Source organism: Camellia sinensis, chromosome 7 (genome assembly GCF_055761805.1).
Source record: "Camellia sinensis isolate YWXY chromosome 7, ASM5576180v1, whole genome shotgun sequence".
Lineage (NCBI taxonomy): Eukaryota > Viridiplantae > Streptophyta > Magnoliopsida > Ericales > Theaceae > Camellia > Camellia sinensis.
Window position 1 is genome coordinate 184,576,257 of NC_138967.1, and position 19,568 is coordinate 184,595,824.

Genomic DNA, 19,568 nt, shown 5'->3' on the forward strand with positions numbered 1-19,568 from the left:
CTTAAAATAATTTTTTCATCTTTCCTTAATCTCTTCATCCTACATCTGCAAATTTATAGAATATATGTATATATATATATATATATAGAGAGAGAGAGAGAGAGAGAGAGTTATGAGATTAATACAAGTAAAAACCATACTACAATTTTATATATATATATATAGAGAGAGAGAGAGAGAGAGTTATGAGATTAATACAAGTAAAAACCATACTACAATTTTAATTTTTCAGAAAGGTAATGGTATGTTTACACAGCAAGAAGTAACACCATGAAAAACTAGGAACTGATATCATATGAGCCTCTCTTCATTTAACACACAGGGAAATTCAACAAGGTTAAGGCAAAAGTTTGGCAGTATTTATTTTCAACCAGCACTCTCCACAATGCAGCCAATGCCTGAGAAATCAAAGCAGGAACGGCTGTTGATGACATTAAGGTTCCTATAAATGGCACTTGTGAAGAGTGCATTTCTAATTCCACACAACAAGCTTAAGTCTACAATATAACTCGGGATTTACCCAAATGAACAACAAAGGCAGAGTATATCAAATACATCGAGCCTTGAACAAGGGCAACTGCACCCACTCATGAATTGTCTTCACTGAGCTAAATTCCTATGTTCTTCCACTTAAAACCTCAGAAAGCTGTAAGCCACACCACTGAACTTAAAAAATGCGGTAACTGAATGAGCGACACTGACAGAACTAATTACTGAAGAAAGAAGAGAATCAAAAAGTTAACTTTGACTCTAAATCCAGCTTCCAAAAAATCCACCAGCTATGGTTTTGTAGACAAAGTCATGTGATCAAAAGTTTCCCTTCACACTACTTGTAATGCTTTCAACATTTCGCAAATTTGAATATACATGTTTCAAATTTCATTCTCAAGCCAACTGTACTCTCATGCACACATCATGGATATCATAAACCAACTTGAGACTTGCAAGCATATTTGCTAATCTGAGACCCCTTCGAATTGGTGAACCGATCGCACAGTAAGCAAAAACCCTCGAGCTTTAAAATTTTATATATTGAGGGCTGGGAAATTTCAAACAACAAAAATCAATAATCAATCAACAGTATAAAAAAAAAAAATAGAAGTAAAATTTAACATTAAAAAAAAAAAAAGTTTAGAATTTAAAAAATGAGATTACTTATACTTACTTGCAAAAGCCATATCCATTTCCTCCTCAAATTCAGTCTGCGCCGGCTCACCTCGAATCCAATCTTGGGTACAAACCAATGCCTCAATGGTAGAAGGAAGCAATGAACTATGAAACTTGTTAAGAACCTTACCATCAGTACTAAATGCACACTCTGAAGCAAGTGAAGACACGGGAATGGCTAAAATGTCACGTGCCATCCTAGATAACACTTGAAACCTAGAAGAATTAGCCTTCCACCATTGCAAAATGTCGAATTCTTCCTCATCACTTGAAAGTTTGCTTCGGTGGAGGTTTTCCTCCATGTAGACATCTAATTCTGTCTTAATTTCCAAAATCTCTTCCTCGGTAAACTTGTAAAACTCTTCCATTAAGTCTGCTTTTATCTTGAAAGAAGAGGGGCACGTAACGGATGAAATACCCTTATCACAACTCTTACTAGAAGTGTCTTTCATACGAGAAGCCTCATATTCAGCTACATACTCGCCAAAAAGTTTACGAAGCTCATCTTCCACACGACCCATCAAATCTCCTACCAATCTAGAATCATAAATCTTGTTGTAGCAAAACCTCAAATACTTAAGCTTGAACCTAGGATCAAGAACAACAGCCATGGAAAGTAAAATGTTTGGTTCTTTCTCTATCCAATACTTCTCAAATTTCACTAGCATATTCAATGCCATCCTTCCAAGTAAAGAACCTAAATCAGTGGCTGTTTCACGCAACAACATTAGAATCCTATAAACCTCTTGAAAGAACACATTTGCTGTACAATATTTAGTTCTGGAAAATGTGTTAGCCACAATGAAAAAGGATTCAAGGAAATGATGAACAATCTTAGCCTTCTCCCAATCCTCAGGACTAGGTGGATCCTTAAAGTGTGGGTCACATGATCGCATACGATCGTATGCTTTCCTATAATGCAAAGCCGAACCAAGCATCTTGTATGTAGAATTCCACCATGTGCAAATATCTAAAACCAACATCTTACCTCGAGGAATACGTTCTTGATCAACATAATGAAGAAATTCAACTTTTTTCCTAGGGGTTACCTTCACATATTTCACCGCATTGCGAACTCTACAAATTGAGTCCTTAATCTCATCCAATCCTTCTTGAACAATTGAGTTCAAAACATGACCCAAACAATGCACCTGAATAGCACGACCTTGGAGTAATAGCAAGCCTCTAGAAGAATAATGCCCTGAAAGGGTTCTTGCAAGAAGATCATTAGCAGTACTATCATCCAATGTAATGGTGCAAATCTTCTCAATATTCCACTCTAGCAAGCAATTTTTAACAATATTCGCAAGATTGTCAACACTTGCCTCAATCGGAACCATGACAAAGTTAATGATCCTCTTTTGTAACTTCCACCCATTATCAATAAAATGAATTTTAAGTGCCATATACTGCAGGCCTTGACTAGAGGTCCAAGCGTTAGTTGTTAAACACACCCTGGGGTTTGAACTTTGCAAAATCTCCTTCAAAATGTTTTTCTCAATCTCATAACATTTTATACTATCACTCCTCACCATGTTCGAAGAGACAAAGTTATACTTCGGGTAGATACCCAAAATATACTTTTGAAAGGAAGGATCTTCAACAAAATTAAACGGCAACTCCAAATTAATTATAAGTTCTGTAAGGTCACGCCAACTACGCTCTTGATCAAATTTCCATGGGCCAACATTACTAGCTTGCTCCAAGCTTCCCTTTTCATAATTCAGAAGTGATTGAGACTTGTCCTCATTTTCATTCTTGTAAACTGCACACCGTCGGAGAAATATGTGACGCTTCAAATGGGTTGTTCCTGCTGTGCTTGAGCAAGAGAATAACTTTTCACAGTAATTGCACATACATTCTTTGTGTTTTCCGGGCATGTTCTCCAGTTTTGTGAAATGTTCCCAAACCTTAGATTTTAACCTGCCTTCTCTTTTCCTCTTTTCACCTGTTCTTGTTTGCAAAGGAGTAGCATCCACGACATATTCTTGTCTTACATCCAACATCTAAACAAATGAAGATAGTGGTACCATTAGAAATTTAATACTATTTTTTACCCCAAAAAAATGTAAACATCACCTCTGAAACTGCTGTTTTCAAGTTGTATCAATGTGTGAGGTTGTATACAGTGATGTTTAGGAGACTTGGAGCAATATCTTGGTCTAAATTAGATGCAGCAAACCAAAGGGATTCATGAGTACAAATATTATATTTAAAAGAGACAAAAAGAAAAAAAGAGAAACAACAAATTGAATCCAATGCTTAAGACTAACAAGTAACCATGGTGCAGTCATGGAACCTTCCATATAAAATCACAATTTATTGTTCTTAAAAAGCAAAAAGAACCAAAAAAATGAAACAAAATTTGTGAAATCATATACCAAACAGATCAGTATCCGTACATTTTTAAAGAAAAATATTAGTGCATAAAGTAATTCCACAGTACATTAACTAAACTAACAACTATCTTCCAAAGCTTAAAAGTGTTGAAGCAAATGAGAAACAGAGAACATTTAGGCAGTGTTTGGTAATAAAGGTAAAATGGAATAACTGGAATGATCCATTCTCAAATTTTGTTCACTAAAAAATATAGAAAATGCATTGTAAATGGAATCATCATACACCACACTATTGTGATTTGTTTGGTTCACCATAGTGAAATAAAATAGAATGCTCATTCCTTAACCTCAGCATGGACTATTCGCTTACAATGATGAATGATAATTCTATTGGTAATACATTTTTCATCAATTTTAGTGAACCCAACATGGGAATGAGTTTCATTTCATTGAATTTGCAACCCCTCCCAAACACCCATTAATGGGTACTTATTGGGCATTGTTTTTTTCATTCCAATGAACCAAACAGATCTCATTTCATAACCCAATGACTGGGGGTGAAAAACGAGCCAAATGAGCTGAACAGTTAACTGTTCAAACTTGGTTTGAAAACTTTAACGAGTTTCAAAATTTATTCAAGTTCGGTTCATTAAACTGTCAAGCTATCTCAAACAAGCTTTTGTCAAGCCAAGCTCGAGTAGTTTGGTACTTTTACATAATTTTAGACTTATTAAACTGAGCCAAACGAATAATTAACTATTCAAGCCTGGTTTAAAAACTTTAATGAGCTCCAAAAATGTGTTCAAGATTGGTTTGTTTATTTAACAGATCTCAAATGAGCTTTTAACCAGCCAAACACAAGTTGAGCTCGAGTTATTTGGTTCATTTATCACCCTACCAATGACCCTTAACACATGAATAGTACTACTAAGGAACTAAAAATTGAGTCTACCCATTTGGTTTTACTAATTAACCGAACACCCTAAATCTTAAAATACACAAGTTTATGTTTATATATGCTTGCGTGTGTTCAATGAATGTATGTGTACATGAACAAGATTTACAGACATAATTTTACATCAATTGGAAATCAATCGAGAAATTATACAGTTTTAGTACCAAATGGAAACAAGTAAAAATCTAGAACCTATAGTGGGAACAAACTTGAATGAAACCTACTATACTGTGTAACTTGATGAGTTCTTCAATGTAGATAAAGAAATTACTTGAATTTTTCAAGATTTTTGCGCAGTTTCAACTGGTGGCAACCGATTTGAGAGTAGAGAAGTGAGCTGCGAATTGCGATCAGTGGCGAGTAGGTGGGCAGAGAGACCTAAACGATTGGGAAAATAAAAATAAAAAAATTGAAATAAGGGCTCGTTTGGCAGAATTTTTTTTTTTTTTAAATAAATTTCTTGTTTTTTGAAATAAAAGTTGTTACAAAAATGTTACTATCGCCTATTTTGGAAAGATAGTAAAAAAGTATTTTTTTTTAGCTTTTAATCAAGTTTTTGACTTCTTTAAACAAACGATTTGAAAAGTTGATAAAAAGTTACTTTTGACTTTTTTTTTATTAATGTTGGTTTATGATGTCAAATCATAATAAAATGACCAAACTACTCCACTCAATTTAAAATATTTACAACTTCACCCATGTAGCACATTTTGACCCATGAAGAGTAAAATTATAATTTTACCAGTAGTCAAAAACCAACTTTCGAAATGTCTTTAAATACAAAAAAACCAACTTTTAAGTTTTACTACAAACTTAAAAAAGTGATTAAAAGCCAAGTTTCCAAAACATCACTATATGCTTTTGGCAAATATTAAAAAAATACTCTTTTTTTTATTCAGAAAAATTAGGTAGGATTTTTTGTGTTTCGAATTTTATTTTTTTTTTTTAGATCTTTCTAAACTAACAAATAAAAATAAAAATATCACTAAAGACAAATATCTAAGAAAAAAAAATGAATTTTTAACTACTTGTCAAACATATTAGATTTTGTTAAAAATAACTTTTTCTCCTCAATTGTCAATTAAATAAGTTGACACCAAATAATCAAAATGTTATTAGCACAAATAAGCGCGCACACAAAAAAAAAAAATGATGAAAAGCCTAAATAAATAAATAAAAAATCACCCACACAAAAAAGAAAAGCCAAATAACTTTTTCACTCGTTTTTTCACCACTTCTCACTTCAAAATAATAAATAAATAATTAAAATAGGTTAATTTCACTTTTATTTCTAAATTATTGTTATTTATTTTGCTATTTCCACTCTATTTTGCTGCAAATATACTAGTATTTTCTTCATACATAAAAGGAAGTATATTTAGAGTAAAATGGAGTGCGAATAGTAGCTCCCTTTATTTTTTATTTCATTTCTAACCTATCAATTTCATAATTTAATTTGTAATTTTTATTTTTTTTTTCATAAGATTCAATGATGGAGTAAAATTCATCATGATTAGTTCTATAATTCATATGATTCAATCGTTTTTTTCTCCACTTCTCATTTCAAAATAATAAATAAATAATTAAGATTGAATGCTTGCTTGGTTTAAATTGTTCAATTTTTCATGACCATTTTGCCCATCAAATTAAATTATAAAAGAGAGTTTAATGAGATTGTTTGGATGTTTAAAAAGTCCAATTTTTTATTTTTTGTTTTTTCTAAATAAGTAAACAAATCAAAAACATGTTTGTCATGAAGTAAAAAAAAAAAAAAAAGTCAAAATAATTAATTAAAAATGAATGTTTGCTTGGTTTAAATTGTTCAATTTTTATGATCATTTTGCCCATCAAATCTATCTATCTATCTATCTATCTATATCTATACTATATACTATATATATATAATCAAATGTAATGTTTTCTCAAAAGGCTCCAAAAACCTATTCCTAAATTCTCATAATTTTATAAAAATAAAAAAATACGTGGCACCTCTCTTCACCTCTCTTCCTACTATTCAAGCCTTTTCACTCCCTCTCTCTATAATAAAATATAAAATAAAATAATAAAATATAAAATAAAATAATAAAATATTCATTTATATCCACATTCATCTATATCCATCACCCACATCTCTCACATCTATATTCATCCATATCCATCACTTATAACTCCTACATACACGTTTTTGTATTCAGTTTATTCCTTATTTCAATCAAATTCAATCAAAATATAAAATGAAATAATAAAATATTAATTTATATCCACATTCATCTATATCCATCACCCACAATTCCCACATCTATATTTATCCATATCCATCACCAATAACTCCTACAACTCCTACATATACGTTTTTGTATTCAGTTTATTCCATATTTCAATCAAATTCAATCATTCTCTTTAATCTATCCATTTTTTTTTCTTTCATCTACCTATCTTTTCTCATACTAACTCATCCTTTTCATTATTACGTTTTGCAAGTTTGATGATCTGTGAAAATCATGTTATCTTCTCCATTGTTACATTTTCTAAGTTTGATGATCTGCAAAAATTATTACAAGGTGAGTGTAATATTATTTCGTACTTTATATCTTTGTGTATATATATATTTCTTCTTCCCAATATTTTTCAATTCATCGACACATCTTTTTCATCTTCTTCATTTTTATTATCCTAATATTATTTCTTATTTTATATGCATTTTTTTTCAATGTTTATTATTTGTGTGTACATATTTCTTTTTCTCAATGTTTTTCAATTCATCTACACATCTTAATCAAATTCGATTTGTTTTCTTTTTCCTAATATTTTTCAATTCATTCACGCATCTTTTCATCTTCTCCATTTTTATATTCCTAATATTATTTCTTTCTTTATATGCATTTTTTCAGTGTTTATTACTTTTGTATGTATATATTTCTTTTTCTCAATATTTTTTAGTTCTTCTACACATCTTTTCATTTTTTTCATTATTACATTTACTTGCTTTTAAATTTGTGGTTTACATTTGTTCTTCAAGCTAATCATATTAGATTTGTTTCTTCTCGTATAATAGTGTTGATATCTTCTTTAACTTTTATAAATCCTCTCCTGTACATATCAAAAGTAATTTACCTAAAATTTAAGAAAATTAAATGTCTATCACATAACTTAAATAAATTAAAATAAATCTCAATCTCAATTAAATAAATTAATAAAAAAAAATATAAAAGATCACGGCGCAAGCGTGGGCATTTAAGTCTCAATTGATGGTTTTGAATGCTGGTGTGGATGAGCTTAGGGAGGTTCTATTTACACACACTAAACCCCCTTTATACACACACTTAATGAAGGAAGTGTGTAAAAAGTGTAGTGAGGGGGGATGTGTAGAAAGTGTACATTGTGTGTGTAAATAAAAGCTCCCATGAGCTCAAGGCGTGGAAGGTGTATGTTGGGTTTCAATATGATAAGATCTTGGTGTCCGCGGATGGTGCGGTGGTGATGGATGCGGAGGACCTCCCGGCTCGGGTTGGAAAGAACGGTACCACTCTTGCCGGGTACCCGATGACCGATTTGAAGACGGCGATTGAGACTGCCGGGGATTATACGCAGATTCAAACCACGGTGGAGCTGACCGGGACACAATTCGGGCTAAAGAAGGGAACTCTCATGCCCAAGACTATTCGACTTGTCAATGACGGATATAAGTAGGGCGTGCGCGGTGCGGGTTGGTACGGTTTAAGAGAAAAATATAAACCATGTGACGGGTGGCGGATTGATAAAAATGTAATTAGAATTTGCCATTTTTCTTATCAAAAACCGGCAGTTCGGTTGACAAATAATAGAGGATTTGCCTTGGCGGTTCGGGCGGATTGGCAGTTTATAAAAAATGTTGTAGAAGACAGAGAGTAAAATTGAAGACAGAATAAAATTAAATTTAAAATTTTGAACTTGAACTTTTGAATTTGAATACTGAAATTAAATAACTTTAAAAAAAAATTGAATACTGAATTTGAACTAAAATTAAAATTGAATACTGAAATTAAAGTTGAATACTGAATTTGAACTTAAACTTTTGTTGGATTTAATAGAATTTAACAATATTGAACTCTATTTATAATAAAAAAAAAAATCAAATATCAAACATATTAGGTAAAACAATTTTTTTTTTTTTTTGAATCTATAGACTCAGATTGTGTCATGCTTCTAGTATATATTAAAAAAACATCAACAGGTAACTTGGTTTTTGATTTTTTATTTCGGTAGCGATTGGTAGCTCGAGAGTTTCGGCTCGAAATTGGCTCGAAAAAGTGAGAGAGAAGGAGGAGGGAGAGGGAGAGGCTGAAGGAGGGCAGAGGAGGAGGAGGAGGAGGGACTGAATGGGGCCAACATATCGGGGTGGAGGCGGAGGCGGGGGGCGAAGGTAGAGGAGGGGCGGAGGCGCGGAGGCTGCGACGACGATCGGCCGATGCGGGGCTGCGATGATCGGGCAGAGGCGACGGCGGAGGGCTGCGACGGACGACCTGCCTCCTCTCTCTCTCTCTCCCTCTCTCTTTCTCTCTCTCCCTCTCCCTCTCCCTCTCCTCTCCTCTCCCTCTGGTTTCAGACCAGCACGATGAAGAAGAAAAAAAAAAAAAAAAAAAAAAACAGCCCAAAACGACGTCATTTTGGGCTGTCGAGCCGTTCGAGCCACTGTACTTTCGAGCTACCACGCATTTTCCTTTTTATTTATATATATATATATATATATATATATATATTTATATTTGAATCTATACCCTCAGATTATGTCATGCTTCTCCTAGTATATATTAAAAAACCATCAACAGGTAAACTATATATCAATGATGTTATATATATATATATATATTTGAATCTAAACTGGTTTTTGATTTTTAATTTATATATGTATATATATATATATATATCAATGAGGGCTAACAAACAAACAACATTGCAGAGTACAGAACAAAGAAATAGAGATCAACGAGAGAAAAAGAAAAAAAGCAAAGAGAGAGAGAGAGTGTGAGATCAACGAAGCGAAAGAGAAAAGAGCAGAAAGAGCGAGAGAGTCACGTACCGAAGTGACGAGTCGACGACGACGAGTAGGCGCTGATCGGAAAGGGAAGGAGACGGCGGCGGCGGCGGTGGTGAGGAGAGACTACAGCGGCGGTGAGCCAATCAGCGAGGTGAGGAATGAGACCAAAAGACAGCGGCGATGAATCAACATTAATGAATGAGATGAAATGTGTGGGTCAATTAGGTTTAGTTGAAGAATTATGGAAAATTTACCCATAAGTTCTAGTTTCTGAAAAGTTGAACCATTTAGTCCTAAAAGTTTTCTTATGCTCCATTTAGTCCCATTTGCACATCAATCTAATGTTTGAAACATTAATCTGATGTTCGAAATCTAATGTTCGAAACATTGATCTGATGTTTGAAACATTGTAATGGGACCTTTCAGTCTATAAGAAAACTTTTAGGACTAAACAGTGTATAAGTTATTAATTTGAGATTTATTGGTGCATCCCCAAGAATTATTGTGTGTGTGTGAGTATTTGTGTGATAGATGTGTATGTGTATAATCTATGGCTGAAATTTCATGCTGTGTGTGTAGTGTAGCACAAGATTTTTTTTTTTGCAACAGAGGCGGGTCGGGTCGGTTATTACCGTAGCTTGGCAAATTTTCACCCACCACCCACGCCGACCCACCAGAGTTGGAACTCCAACCCGCCCAACCCACCCCCCATAGTTCAAAAAATGCACGGATCGGAGCGATTCGAAACGTTTTGGCGGTATTATGCACACTCGTAGATATAAGTATCCTAAACCAACTAAACGCGGTAAGTTTTTATCACTATTTTTACGTGTAGATATAATATAAGGAAAATTTACCCATAAGTCCTAGTTTCTGAAAAGTTGAACCATTTAGTCCTAAAAGTTTTCTTATGCTCCATTTAGTCCCATTTGCACATCAATCTAATGTTCGAAACATTAATCTGATGTTCGAAAGCTAATGTTCGAAACATTAATCTGATGTTTGAAACATTGTAATGGGACCTTTCAGTCTATAAGAAAACTTTTAGGACTAAACAGTGTATAAATTATTAATTTGGGATTTATTGGTGCATCCCCCATAATATAATCCTTTGTCATTGAATTCTTTGCACTGTTGGCATTGGATCTCTGTTTTCAATTTTTTTTGTTACATACTTTGTTAATTATTTATTTTGTTACACGATTTATCGCTTTGATTCTAATCCTGTAATAAATAGGAGATCTTGGACAAGGGAATAGAAAATCGTCATCAACCATTTGCAAATTTACAATAATGTTATGGAGTATAGAATAGTTATTCAAAAAGTTACGAGAAAAATGTATGTGTAGATCATATTCATTTAAACATTATCATATTAAATTTGCATTTGCATCACATTTTATTCCCAATTCACATATAAAATGAATCTAAATTACCTATTAATATTTTTAAATTAAATTATGAATATGTATGTATCATTATATTTTCAAATTACTTCTTTCGAACCCAAGCTTTTCCTCTTCTAAGACTGACTTTAGCATTGCACCGTCCTATTTGCTTTTTTTACAGGCAACACTATGCATATCTATTGTAAAAAAGGTCCAAAATACAAAAGATCCCCAACCGTTTAAAATTTTGACAGCAATACTAGATAATAGGTAAAAAAGTAATTCGAAAAATAATCAAAATAAAAAATAAAAAAATTGTGGACCCAAATTCATTCCAAGCATATCACTCTCATCTCGTTAAATTTAAATTCACACATCTTATTTGTTTTTGTTCTTTTCAAATTCAAACAATCTTTCAAAAGTTCAAACTTTTTCCCATCCAATACTGACTTGAACGTCGAACTGTCCTATTTCCTTTTTATAGCAACCAGAATGCACCTAAGCTGCCAAAAAGATACAAAATTCAAGGAGGAGGAGGAAGTGAAAACAAAATTCTTGCCCCGTCAATTCGGCGACCTCTCCCTCACCTACATCCTCCAAGTGTTCGAAGGCGACTACCTGGCGCAAGTCATGATAGACAACTTCCACCCGCTCGGCCACTTGGACCACTGGAACTTGACATGGGAATGGATGAAAGGAGAATTCATTTTTAACATGAGAGGTGCTTATACTCGCAAGAAGGACCCATCCGAGTGTATTTATGGACCTTAGGGACAGTACTATCAAGGCATGGATTTCACTCCTGTGATGAACTGTGTCAAAGGAGGCCTATCATCTCTGGTCTTCCTAAGAAGAAAGCTAATGATGAGAAAGTTAGGAAGTTGCCCTTTTGTTGCAAGAATGGAACTATCTTGCCCACCACCATGAATGAGACCGAGTCCAGGTCCATCTTTCAGTTGCATGTATGGTTTGTTAGAATTTTACCATTCGATACCAGTTTTTGTTAAAAATGATTGGATTCATGTCGTTGGAATGTTAAATTGAGTTAAAAATTGTTGAATTCATGTTGTTGGAATGTTAAATTGAGTGAATCGTATGATTCCATTGTGATTCGCCATGACACTGTTATGCTTCCATAAAACTATATTTTTGCAGAATAAAAAAACAGAAATTAAGTAATTATATATTGATTTTTTTATACGAATTATTAATTAGATTAATACATTTTTTTTTTTATTTTAGTGTGTATTTTTATTTGTGTATATATAAATTATATATTATACTAAATGAAATTAATCGTACAATTCAAAATTCACTTGATTATTTCAAGTAGAAAAATGATATGTTTATAGAATTTTATACAAAATTTGTAATAAGAATGAAAAAAAATTGACAAATTGGGAAAAAAATTAAATATAATTCACCCCACCCAAAAACATATCACTACATATTTATTTTTGACACAAACTGGTATTTGTTTTTATTTTTGTTTTTATATTTTTTTAGCCAAACAAAGCACAACGACTCTACTTGGTTTCATCACCACCGTCCACCTATTTGTTGTTATTTTTGTTTTTCTTTTTTTTTAGCCAAACAGAGCACAAAGGCTCTATTTGGTTTCATCACCACCGTCTATGTGTCTCTTCTCTCTCTCTCTCACTTTCAGTCTTTGTGTCTCTCTATTTGGTTTCATCATCACCTCACCATTCTCAGTCTTCGTCTCTCTCTCTCTCTCTCTTACTCTCAAATATCGTCTCTTCTCCCTCCATCACCGAGAGTCTCTCTCTCTCTCTACTCTTCGTCTCTCTCTTTTCCATCTATCACCTCCGCCCCTCTCTGCTCTCCTCTCTCTCTTCTCCATCCATCACCTCCGCCTCTCTTTACTCTCTGTCTCTCTCTTCTCTGTCCATCACCAGTTCCTTTTGAATCGATCATCCATGTCTCCAAATCTCACAAATCCACCTCCAAATCTATCTCTCTCCCTCTCACTCTCACTCTCCATCTCCCTCTCACTGCCGTCTACCCCTATCCCTCTGTTTCTCTCACTATATCATTTGTATCAAAGAACACCAAGAAGATTACGTATCTATATCATCTGTAGAATCATCTGTATCAAAGAACACAAAGAAGATCATCTATCTCTCTTCTCTCTCTCACTGTCAAGTATTTTTTTTTACTTCACTGTGTTCATTTTCTAATTTATTTATTTTTTAAATTTTGTTTGCTTCAAATTAATGAAATTGAAATTTGGAAAATTGAAAATTTGGTGATTGTGTGTTTGGTATGTTGAAATTTAGAAAGTTGAAATTTGAAAAGTTGGAATATATTGTTCCATCTCTGGTAATAATTTCTCCAAAAATTTATTGTAATGGCAAATTTTTTGTTCCCCTGTGTTTTCATTTTATTTTATATTATTGTTCCATCTCTAGTGTATTATTGTTCCACTGCATTTATTTCTTCCATGAAAATTTTGGAGCCAAATTTTGTTTATTTGGATGATGTGGCAAGTTTGGCAATTGCCAAACTTGTTGCCAAACTTGAAAGATGAAATGGCATTTGCCAAATTTGGCAGAGGTTATAGCAGCCCATTGGAGTAACATTTTTTAAAACTCGTGTCAAATTTTGACAATGGCAGCTCAAATAGCTTGCCATTAAAGATGCTCTAAGAAGGGATTGGAATCCACCAGACTGTCAATCCTAGGATACATTATCCTCGGACTATTTGTTGGACTACATTTATATCTCATATTTGTTTAGTCATGAAATTAGATGTCAGGAAATGACTATTTAGTTGGATAGAATAGGATATGAATCCTATATTTTTTTAAGATACTATAGAGAAAAATAAATGTTCAAATGACTATTTTATCATTTTTAATTATTTACCAAGTAATAGCAATATTAAACATATCTTTAATATTTTAATTATTTTTAACTAGATAAATAAAATTTTATTTTATTTTATTTTTTACACAATTAAATAAATTTATTTTTTTAAATTAAATAAATAAAATATCAATAAAAATATATGTTATTTTTTTAATTAAAATTTCAAATAAATTTATTTTAAAAAATAATAATAATTAAATAATGAAATTAAATAAAACATCTATTAAAATTTAAATAATGAAATTAAATAAAATATAAATAAAATTTTAAGATAAAACATCAATAAAATATCTATAAAAAATTATTTTAAAAAATTAAATAAATAATACATCAATAAAAATTAAATAAAATTATTTTATTTTTAAATTGAGACATTTAAATTTTATTGAATTTTACTAAATATAATACACAATTAAATAATAGAAGGTCAAAATAATTATTTCATCACCTAATCCCATATTCCCCTTGTTCCTCCATTTGTGTCCCACCCCCCATGGGACACAATAGTCCAATGGATTTGGGACTATTAGTCCGATGCCAAAATTTTGAACCAAACAACGAATTATTAATCCAGATAAACTAATAGTCCAATCCCACCCCTCAATCCCTCAAACCAAACACCTCCAAAGGGAAATTCAACAAGGATATGTCAAAAGTTTGGCAGTATTTATTTGCAACCAGCACTCTCCACGGTGCAGCCAATGCCTTAGAAATCAAAGCAGGAACGGCTGTTGATGACATTAAGGCCATGTTTGTTTAGGTGGACATGAACTTGGGATTGGACTAATAGTCCAATAAAATTATTAATCCGATGTTTGGTTAAGCAATTGAAATACGGACTAATTATTTTAAACTTAACTATTAGTTAAGATATGATACATAATCCAACGGATTCGTAGTCCTAGAACTATTAGTCATGGGAATGATAATCCAGTCCGCCCAAACAAACATGGCCTAAGGTTCCTATAAATGGCACGAGTGCATTTCTATGCCATCTGCCAATCTAATTCCACACAACAAGCTTAAGTCTACAATATAACTCGGGATTTACCCAAATGGACAACAAAGGCAGAGTATATCAAATACATCAAGCCTTGAACAAGGGCAACTGCATCCACTCTTGAATTGTCTTCACCGAGCTAAATTCCTATGTTCTTCCACTTAAAACCTCAGAAAGCTGTAAGCCACACCACTGAACTCACAAAATGTGGTAACTGAATGAGCGACACTGACAGAACTAATTACTGAAGAAAGAAGAGAATCAAAAAGTTAACTTTGACTCTAAATCCAGCTCCCCAAAATCCACCAGCTATGGTTTTGTAGACAAAGTCATATGATCAAAAGTTTCCCTGCACACTGCCAGTAATGCTTTCAACATTTCGCACATTTGAATATACATGTTTCAAATTTCATTCTCAAGAGAACTGTACTCTCATGCAACACAACATGGATATTATAAACCAACTTGAGACTTGCAAGCATATTTGCTAATCTGAGACCCCTTCGAATTGGTGAACCGATCGCACAGTAAGCAAAAACCCTCGAGCTTTAAAATTTTATATATTGAGGGCTGGAAAATTTCAAACAACAAAAATCAATAATCAATCAACAGTAAAAATAAATAAATAAAATAGAAGTAAAATTTAACGTTAAAAAAAAAAGTTTAGAGTTTAAAAAATGAGATTACTCATACTTGCAAAAGCCATATCCATTTCCTCCTCAAATTCGGTCTGCACCGGCTCACCTCGAATCCAGTCTTGGGTACAAACCAATGCCTCAATGGTAGAAGGAAGCAATGAACTATGAAACTTGTTAAGAACCTTACCATCAGTACTAAATGCACACTCTGAAGTAAGTGAAGACACGGGAATGGCTAAAATGTCACGTGCCATCCTAGATAACACTTGAAACCTAGAAGAATTAGCCTTCCACCATTGCAAAATGTCGAATTCTTCCTCATCACTTGAAAGTTTGCTTCGGTGGAGTTTTTCCTCCATGTAGACATCTAATTCTATCTTAATTTCCAAAATCTCTTCCTCCTCGGTAAACTTGTAAAACTCTTCCATTAAGTCTGCTTTTATCTTGAAAGAAGAGGGGCTCGTAACCGATGAAATACCCTTATCACAACTCTGACTAGAAGTGTCTTTCATACGAGAAGCCTCATATTCAGCTACATACTCGCCAAAAAGTTTACGAAGCTCATCTTCCACACGACCCATCAAATCTCCTACCAATCTAGAATCATAAATCTTGTTGTAGCAAAACCTCAAATACTTAAGCTTGAACCTAGGATCAAGAACAACAGCCATGGAAAGTAAAATGTTTGGTTCTTTTTCTATCCAATACTTCTCAAATTTCACTAGCATATTCAATGCCATCCTTCCAAGTAAAGAACCTAAATCAGTGGCTGTTTCACGCAACAACATTAGAATCCTATAAACCTCTTGAAAGAACACATTTGCTGTACAATATTTAGTTCTGGAAAATGTGTTAGCCACAATGAAAAAGGATTCAAGGAAATGATGAACAATCTTAGCCTTCTCCCAATCCTCAGGACTAGGTGGATCCTTAAAGTGTGGGTCACATGATCGCATACGATCATATGCTTTCCTATAATGCAAAGCCGAACCAAGCATCTTGTATGTAGAATTCCACCATGTGCAAATATCTAAAACCAACATCTTACCTCGAGGAATACGTTCTTGATCAACATATTGAAGAAATTCAACTTTTTTCCTAGGGGATACCTTCACATATTTCACCGCATTGCGAACTCTACAAATTGAGTCCTTAATCTCATCCAATCCTTCTTGAACAATTGAGTTCAAAACATGACCCCAACAATGCACCTGAATAGCACGACCTTGGAGTAATAGCAAGCCTCTAGAAGAATAATGCCCTGAAAGGGTTCTTGCAAGAAGATCATTTGCAGTACTATCATCCAATGTAATGGTGCAAATCTTCTCAATATTCCACTCTAGCAAGCAATTTTTAATAATATCCGCAAGATTGTCAACACTTGCCTCAATCGGAACCATGACAAAGTTAATGATCCTCTTTTGTAACTTCCACCCATTATCAATAAAATGAATTTTAAGTGCCATATACTGCAGGCCTTGACTAGAGGTCCAAGCGTTAGTTGTTAAACACACCCTGGGGTTTGAACTTTGCAAAATCTCCTTCAAAATGTTTTTCTCAATCTCATAACATTTTATACTATCACTCCTCACCATGTTTGAAGAGACAAAGTTATACTTCGGGTAGATACCCAAAATATACTTTTGAAACGAAGGATCTTCAACAAAATTAAATGGCAACTCCAAATTAATTATAAGTTCTGTAAGGTCACGCCAACTACGCTCTTGATCAAATTTCCATGGGTAAACATTACTAGCTTGCTCCAAGCTCGCCTTTGCATAATTCAGAAGTGATTGAGACTTGTCCTCATTTTCGTTCTTGTAAACTGCACACTGTCTGTGCAAAATGTGACGCTTCAAATGGGTTGTTCCTGCTCTGTTTGAACAAGAGAATAGCTTTTCACAGTAATTGCACATACATTCTTCGCGTTTTCCAGGCATGTTCTCCAGTTTTGTGAAATGTTCCCAAACCTTAGATCTTAACCTGCCTTCTCTTTTCCTCTTTTCACCTGTTCTTGTTTGCAAAGGAGTAGCATCCACGACATATTCTTGTTTTACATCCAACATCTAAACAAAAGAAGACAGTGGTACCATTAGAAATTTAATACTTTGGTGAATAATGAGCATTGTAATTGAAGATATGCATACTAGTGGTGTCAATATAGTTTTCACAGCACTATTTTTTACCCCAAAAAAATGTAAACATCACCTCCGAAACTGCTGTTTTCAAGTTGTATCAATGAGTGAGGCTGTATACAGTGATGTTTAGGTGACTTGGGGCAATATCTTGGTCTAAATTAGACACAGCAAACCAAAGGGATTCATGAGTACAAATATTATATTTAAAAGAGAAAAGAGAAACAACAGATTGAATCCAATGCTTAAGACTAACAAGTAACCATGGTGCGTGCATGGAATCTTCTATATAAAATCACAATTTATCATTCTTAAAACGCAAAAAGAACCAAAAAAAATAAAACAAAATTGTGAAATAATATACCAAACAGATCAGTATCCGTACATTTTTAAAGAAAAATATTAGTGCATAAAGTAATTCCACAGTACATTAACTAAACTAACAACTACTTCCAAAGTTTAAAAGTGTTGAAGCAAATGAGAAACAGAGAACATTTAGGCAGTATTTGGTAATAAAGGTAAAATGGAATGACCGGAATGATCCATTCGCAAATTTTGTTCACTAAAAAATATAGAAAATGCATTGTAAACGAAATCGTCATACACCACACTATTGTGATTTGTTTGGTTCACCATAATGAAATAAAATAGAATGCTTATTCCTTAACCTCAACATCGACTATTCGCTTACAATGATGAATGATAATTCTATTGGTAATACATTTTTCATCAATTTTAGTGAACCAAACATGGAAATGAGTTTTATTTCACTGAATTTGCAACCCTTCCCAAACACCCATTAATGGGTACTTATTGGGCATTGTTTTTTTCATTCCAATGAACCAAATAGATCTCATTTCATAACTCAATGACTAGGGGTGAAAAACGAGCCAAATGAGCTGAACAGTTAACTGTTCAAACTTGGTTTGAAAACTTTAACGAGTTTCAAAATTTATTCAAGTTCGGTTCGTTAAACTGTCGAACTGACCTCAAACGAGCTTTTATCAAGCCAAGCTCGAGTCGTTTGGTACTTTTATATAATTTTAGACTTATTGAACCGAGCCAAACGAACAATTAACTATTCAAGCCCGGTTTAAAAACTTTAACAAGCTCCAAAAATGTCTTCAAGATTGGTTTGTTTATTTAACAGATCTCAAACGACGAGTTGAGCTCGAGCTATTTGGTTCATTTATCGCCCTACCAATGACCCTTAACACATGAATAGTACTACTAAGGAACTAAAAATTGAGTCTACCCATTTGGTTTTACTAATTAACTGAACACCCTAAATCTTAAAATACACAAGTGTATGTTTATGTATGTTTGTGTGTGTTCAATGAATGTATGTGTACATGAACAAGATTTACAGACATAATTTTACATAAATTGGAAATCAATCAAGAAATTATACAGTTTTAGTACCAAATGGAAAAAAGTAGAAATCTAGACTCTATGGTGGGAACAAACTAGAATGAAACCTACTATACTGTGTAAATTGATGAGTTCTTCAATGTAGATAAAGAAATTACTTGAATTTTTCAAGATTTTTGCGCAGTTTCAACCGGCGGTAACCGATTTGAGAGTAGAGAAGTGAGCTGCGAATTGCGATCAGTGGCGAGTTGGTGGGCAGACTTGAACGAATGGGAAAATAAATAAAGGAAAATTTGAAATAAGGGCTCGTTTGGCAGATTTTTTTTAAAAATAAATTTCTTGTTTTTTGAAATAAAAGTTGTTAGAAAAATGTTACTATATGCGTTTGGCAAATATTAAAAAAGCACTCGTCTTTTTTTTATTCAGAAAATTTAGGTAGGGATTTTTGTCTTTCGAATTTTTTTTTTATTTATTCTTTTTAGATCTTTCTAAACTAAAAAATAAAAATAAAAATATTACTTAGAGACAAAAATTTCCAAGAAAAAAAAAAAGTGATTTTTTAACTACTTGTCAACAAACATGGTAGATTTTGTTAAAAACAACTTTTTCTCCTCAATTCTCAATTAAATAAGTAGAAACCAAATAATCAAAATGTTATTAGCTTAAATA

The 19,568-nt window shown here is 33.1% G+C and overlaps 2 protein-coding genes and 1 long non-coding RNA gene across 9 annotated transcripts; 1 reads left to right on the forward strand and 2 right to left on the reverse strand.

Annotated features, from left to right (window-relative positions):
* Positions 1-191: 191 nt before the first annotated feature.
* Positions 192-9,693, reverse strand: LOC114297308 (zinc finger BED domain-containing protein RICESLEEPER 2). 6 transcript variants are annotated; one of them, XM_028241710.2, is made up of 5 exons: positions 9,521-9,671; positions 4,733-4,839; positions 3,247-3,329; positions 1,166-3,173; positions 192-1,039 (listed from the first exon to the last, which is right to left on the reverse strand). In XM_028241710.2, exons 4-5 carry the CDS (start codon positions 3,171-3,173, stop codon positions 1,026-1,028), a joined length of 2,022 nt encoding a protein of 673 aa, XP_028097511.2. In that variant the 5' UTR covers positions 3,247-3,329; positions 4,733-4,839; positions 9,521-9,671; the 3' UTR covers positions 192-1,025. The 6 variants fall into 6 exon arrangements, with proteins under 6 accessions (XP_028097511.2, XP_028097512.2, XP_028097510.2 ...); XM_028241711.2 differs by lacking the exon at positions 4,733-4,839 and having other exon boundaries at positions 9,521-9,674; XM_028241709.2 differs by lacking the exon at positions 3,247-3,329 and having other exon boundaries at positions 9,521-9,639.
* Positions 9,694-14,369: 4,676 nt separating this feature from the next.
* On the forward strand, positions 14,370-14,924 carry LOC145795501 (uncharacterized). The gene is made up of 2 exons (XR_014336544.1): positions 14,370-14,500; positions 14,715-14,924. It is a non-coding gene; the product is annotated as an uncharacterized LOC145795501 (long non-coding RNA).
* Positions 14,714-19,207, reverse strand: LOC114297300 (zinc finger BED domain-containing protein RICESLEEPER 2). Of its 2 annotated transcripts, XM_028241699.2 has the most exons (4): positions 19,058-19,178; positions 17,602-17,684; positions 15,449-17,459; positions 14,714-15,325 (listed from the first exon to the last, which is right to left on the reverse strand). In XM_028241699.2, exons 3-4 carry the CDS (start codon positions 17,457-17,459, stop codon positions 15,312-15,314), a joined length of 2,025 nt encoding a protein of 674 aa, XP_028097500.2. In that variant the 5' UTR covers positions 17,602-17,684; positions 19,058-19,178; the 3' UTR covers positions 14,714-15,311. The 2 variants fall into 2 exon arrangements, with proteins under 2 accessions (XP_028097500.2, XP_028097499.2); XM_028241698.2 differs by lacking the exon at positions 17,602-17,684 and having other exon boundaries at positions 19,058-19,207.
* Positions 19,208-19,568: the final 361 nt, after the last annotated feature.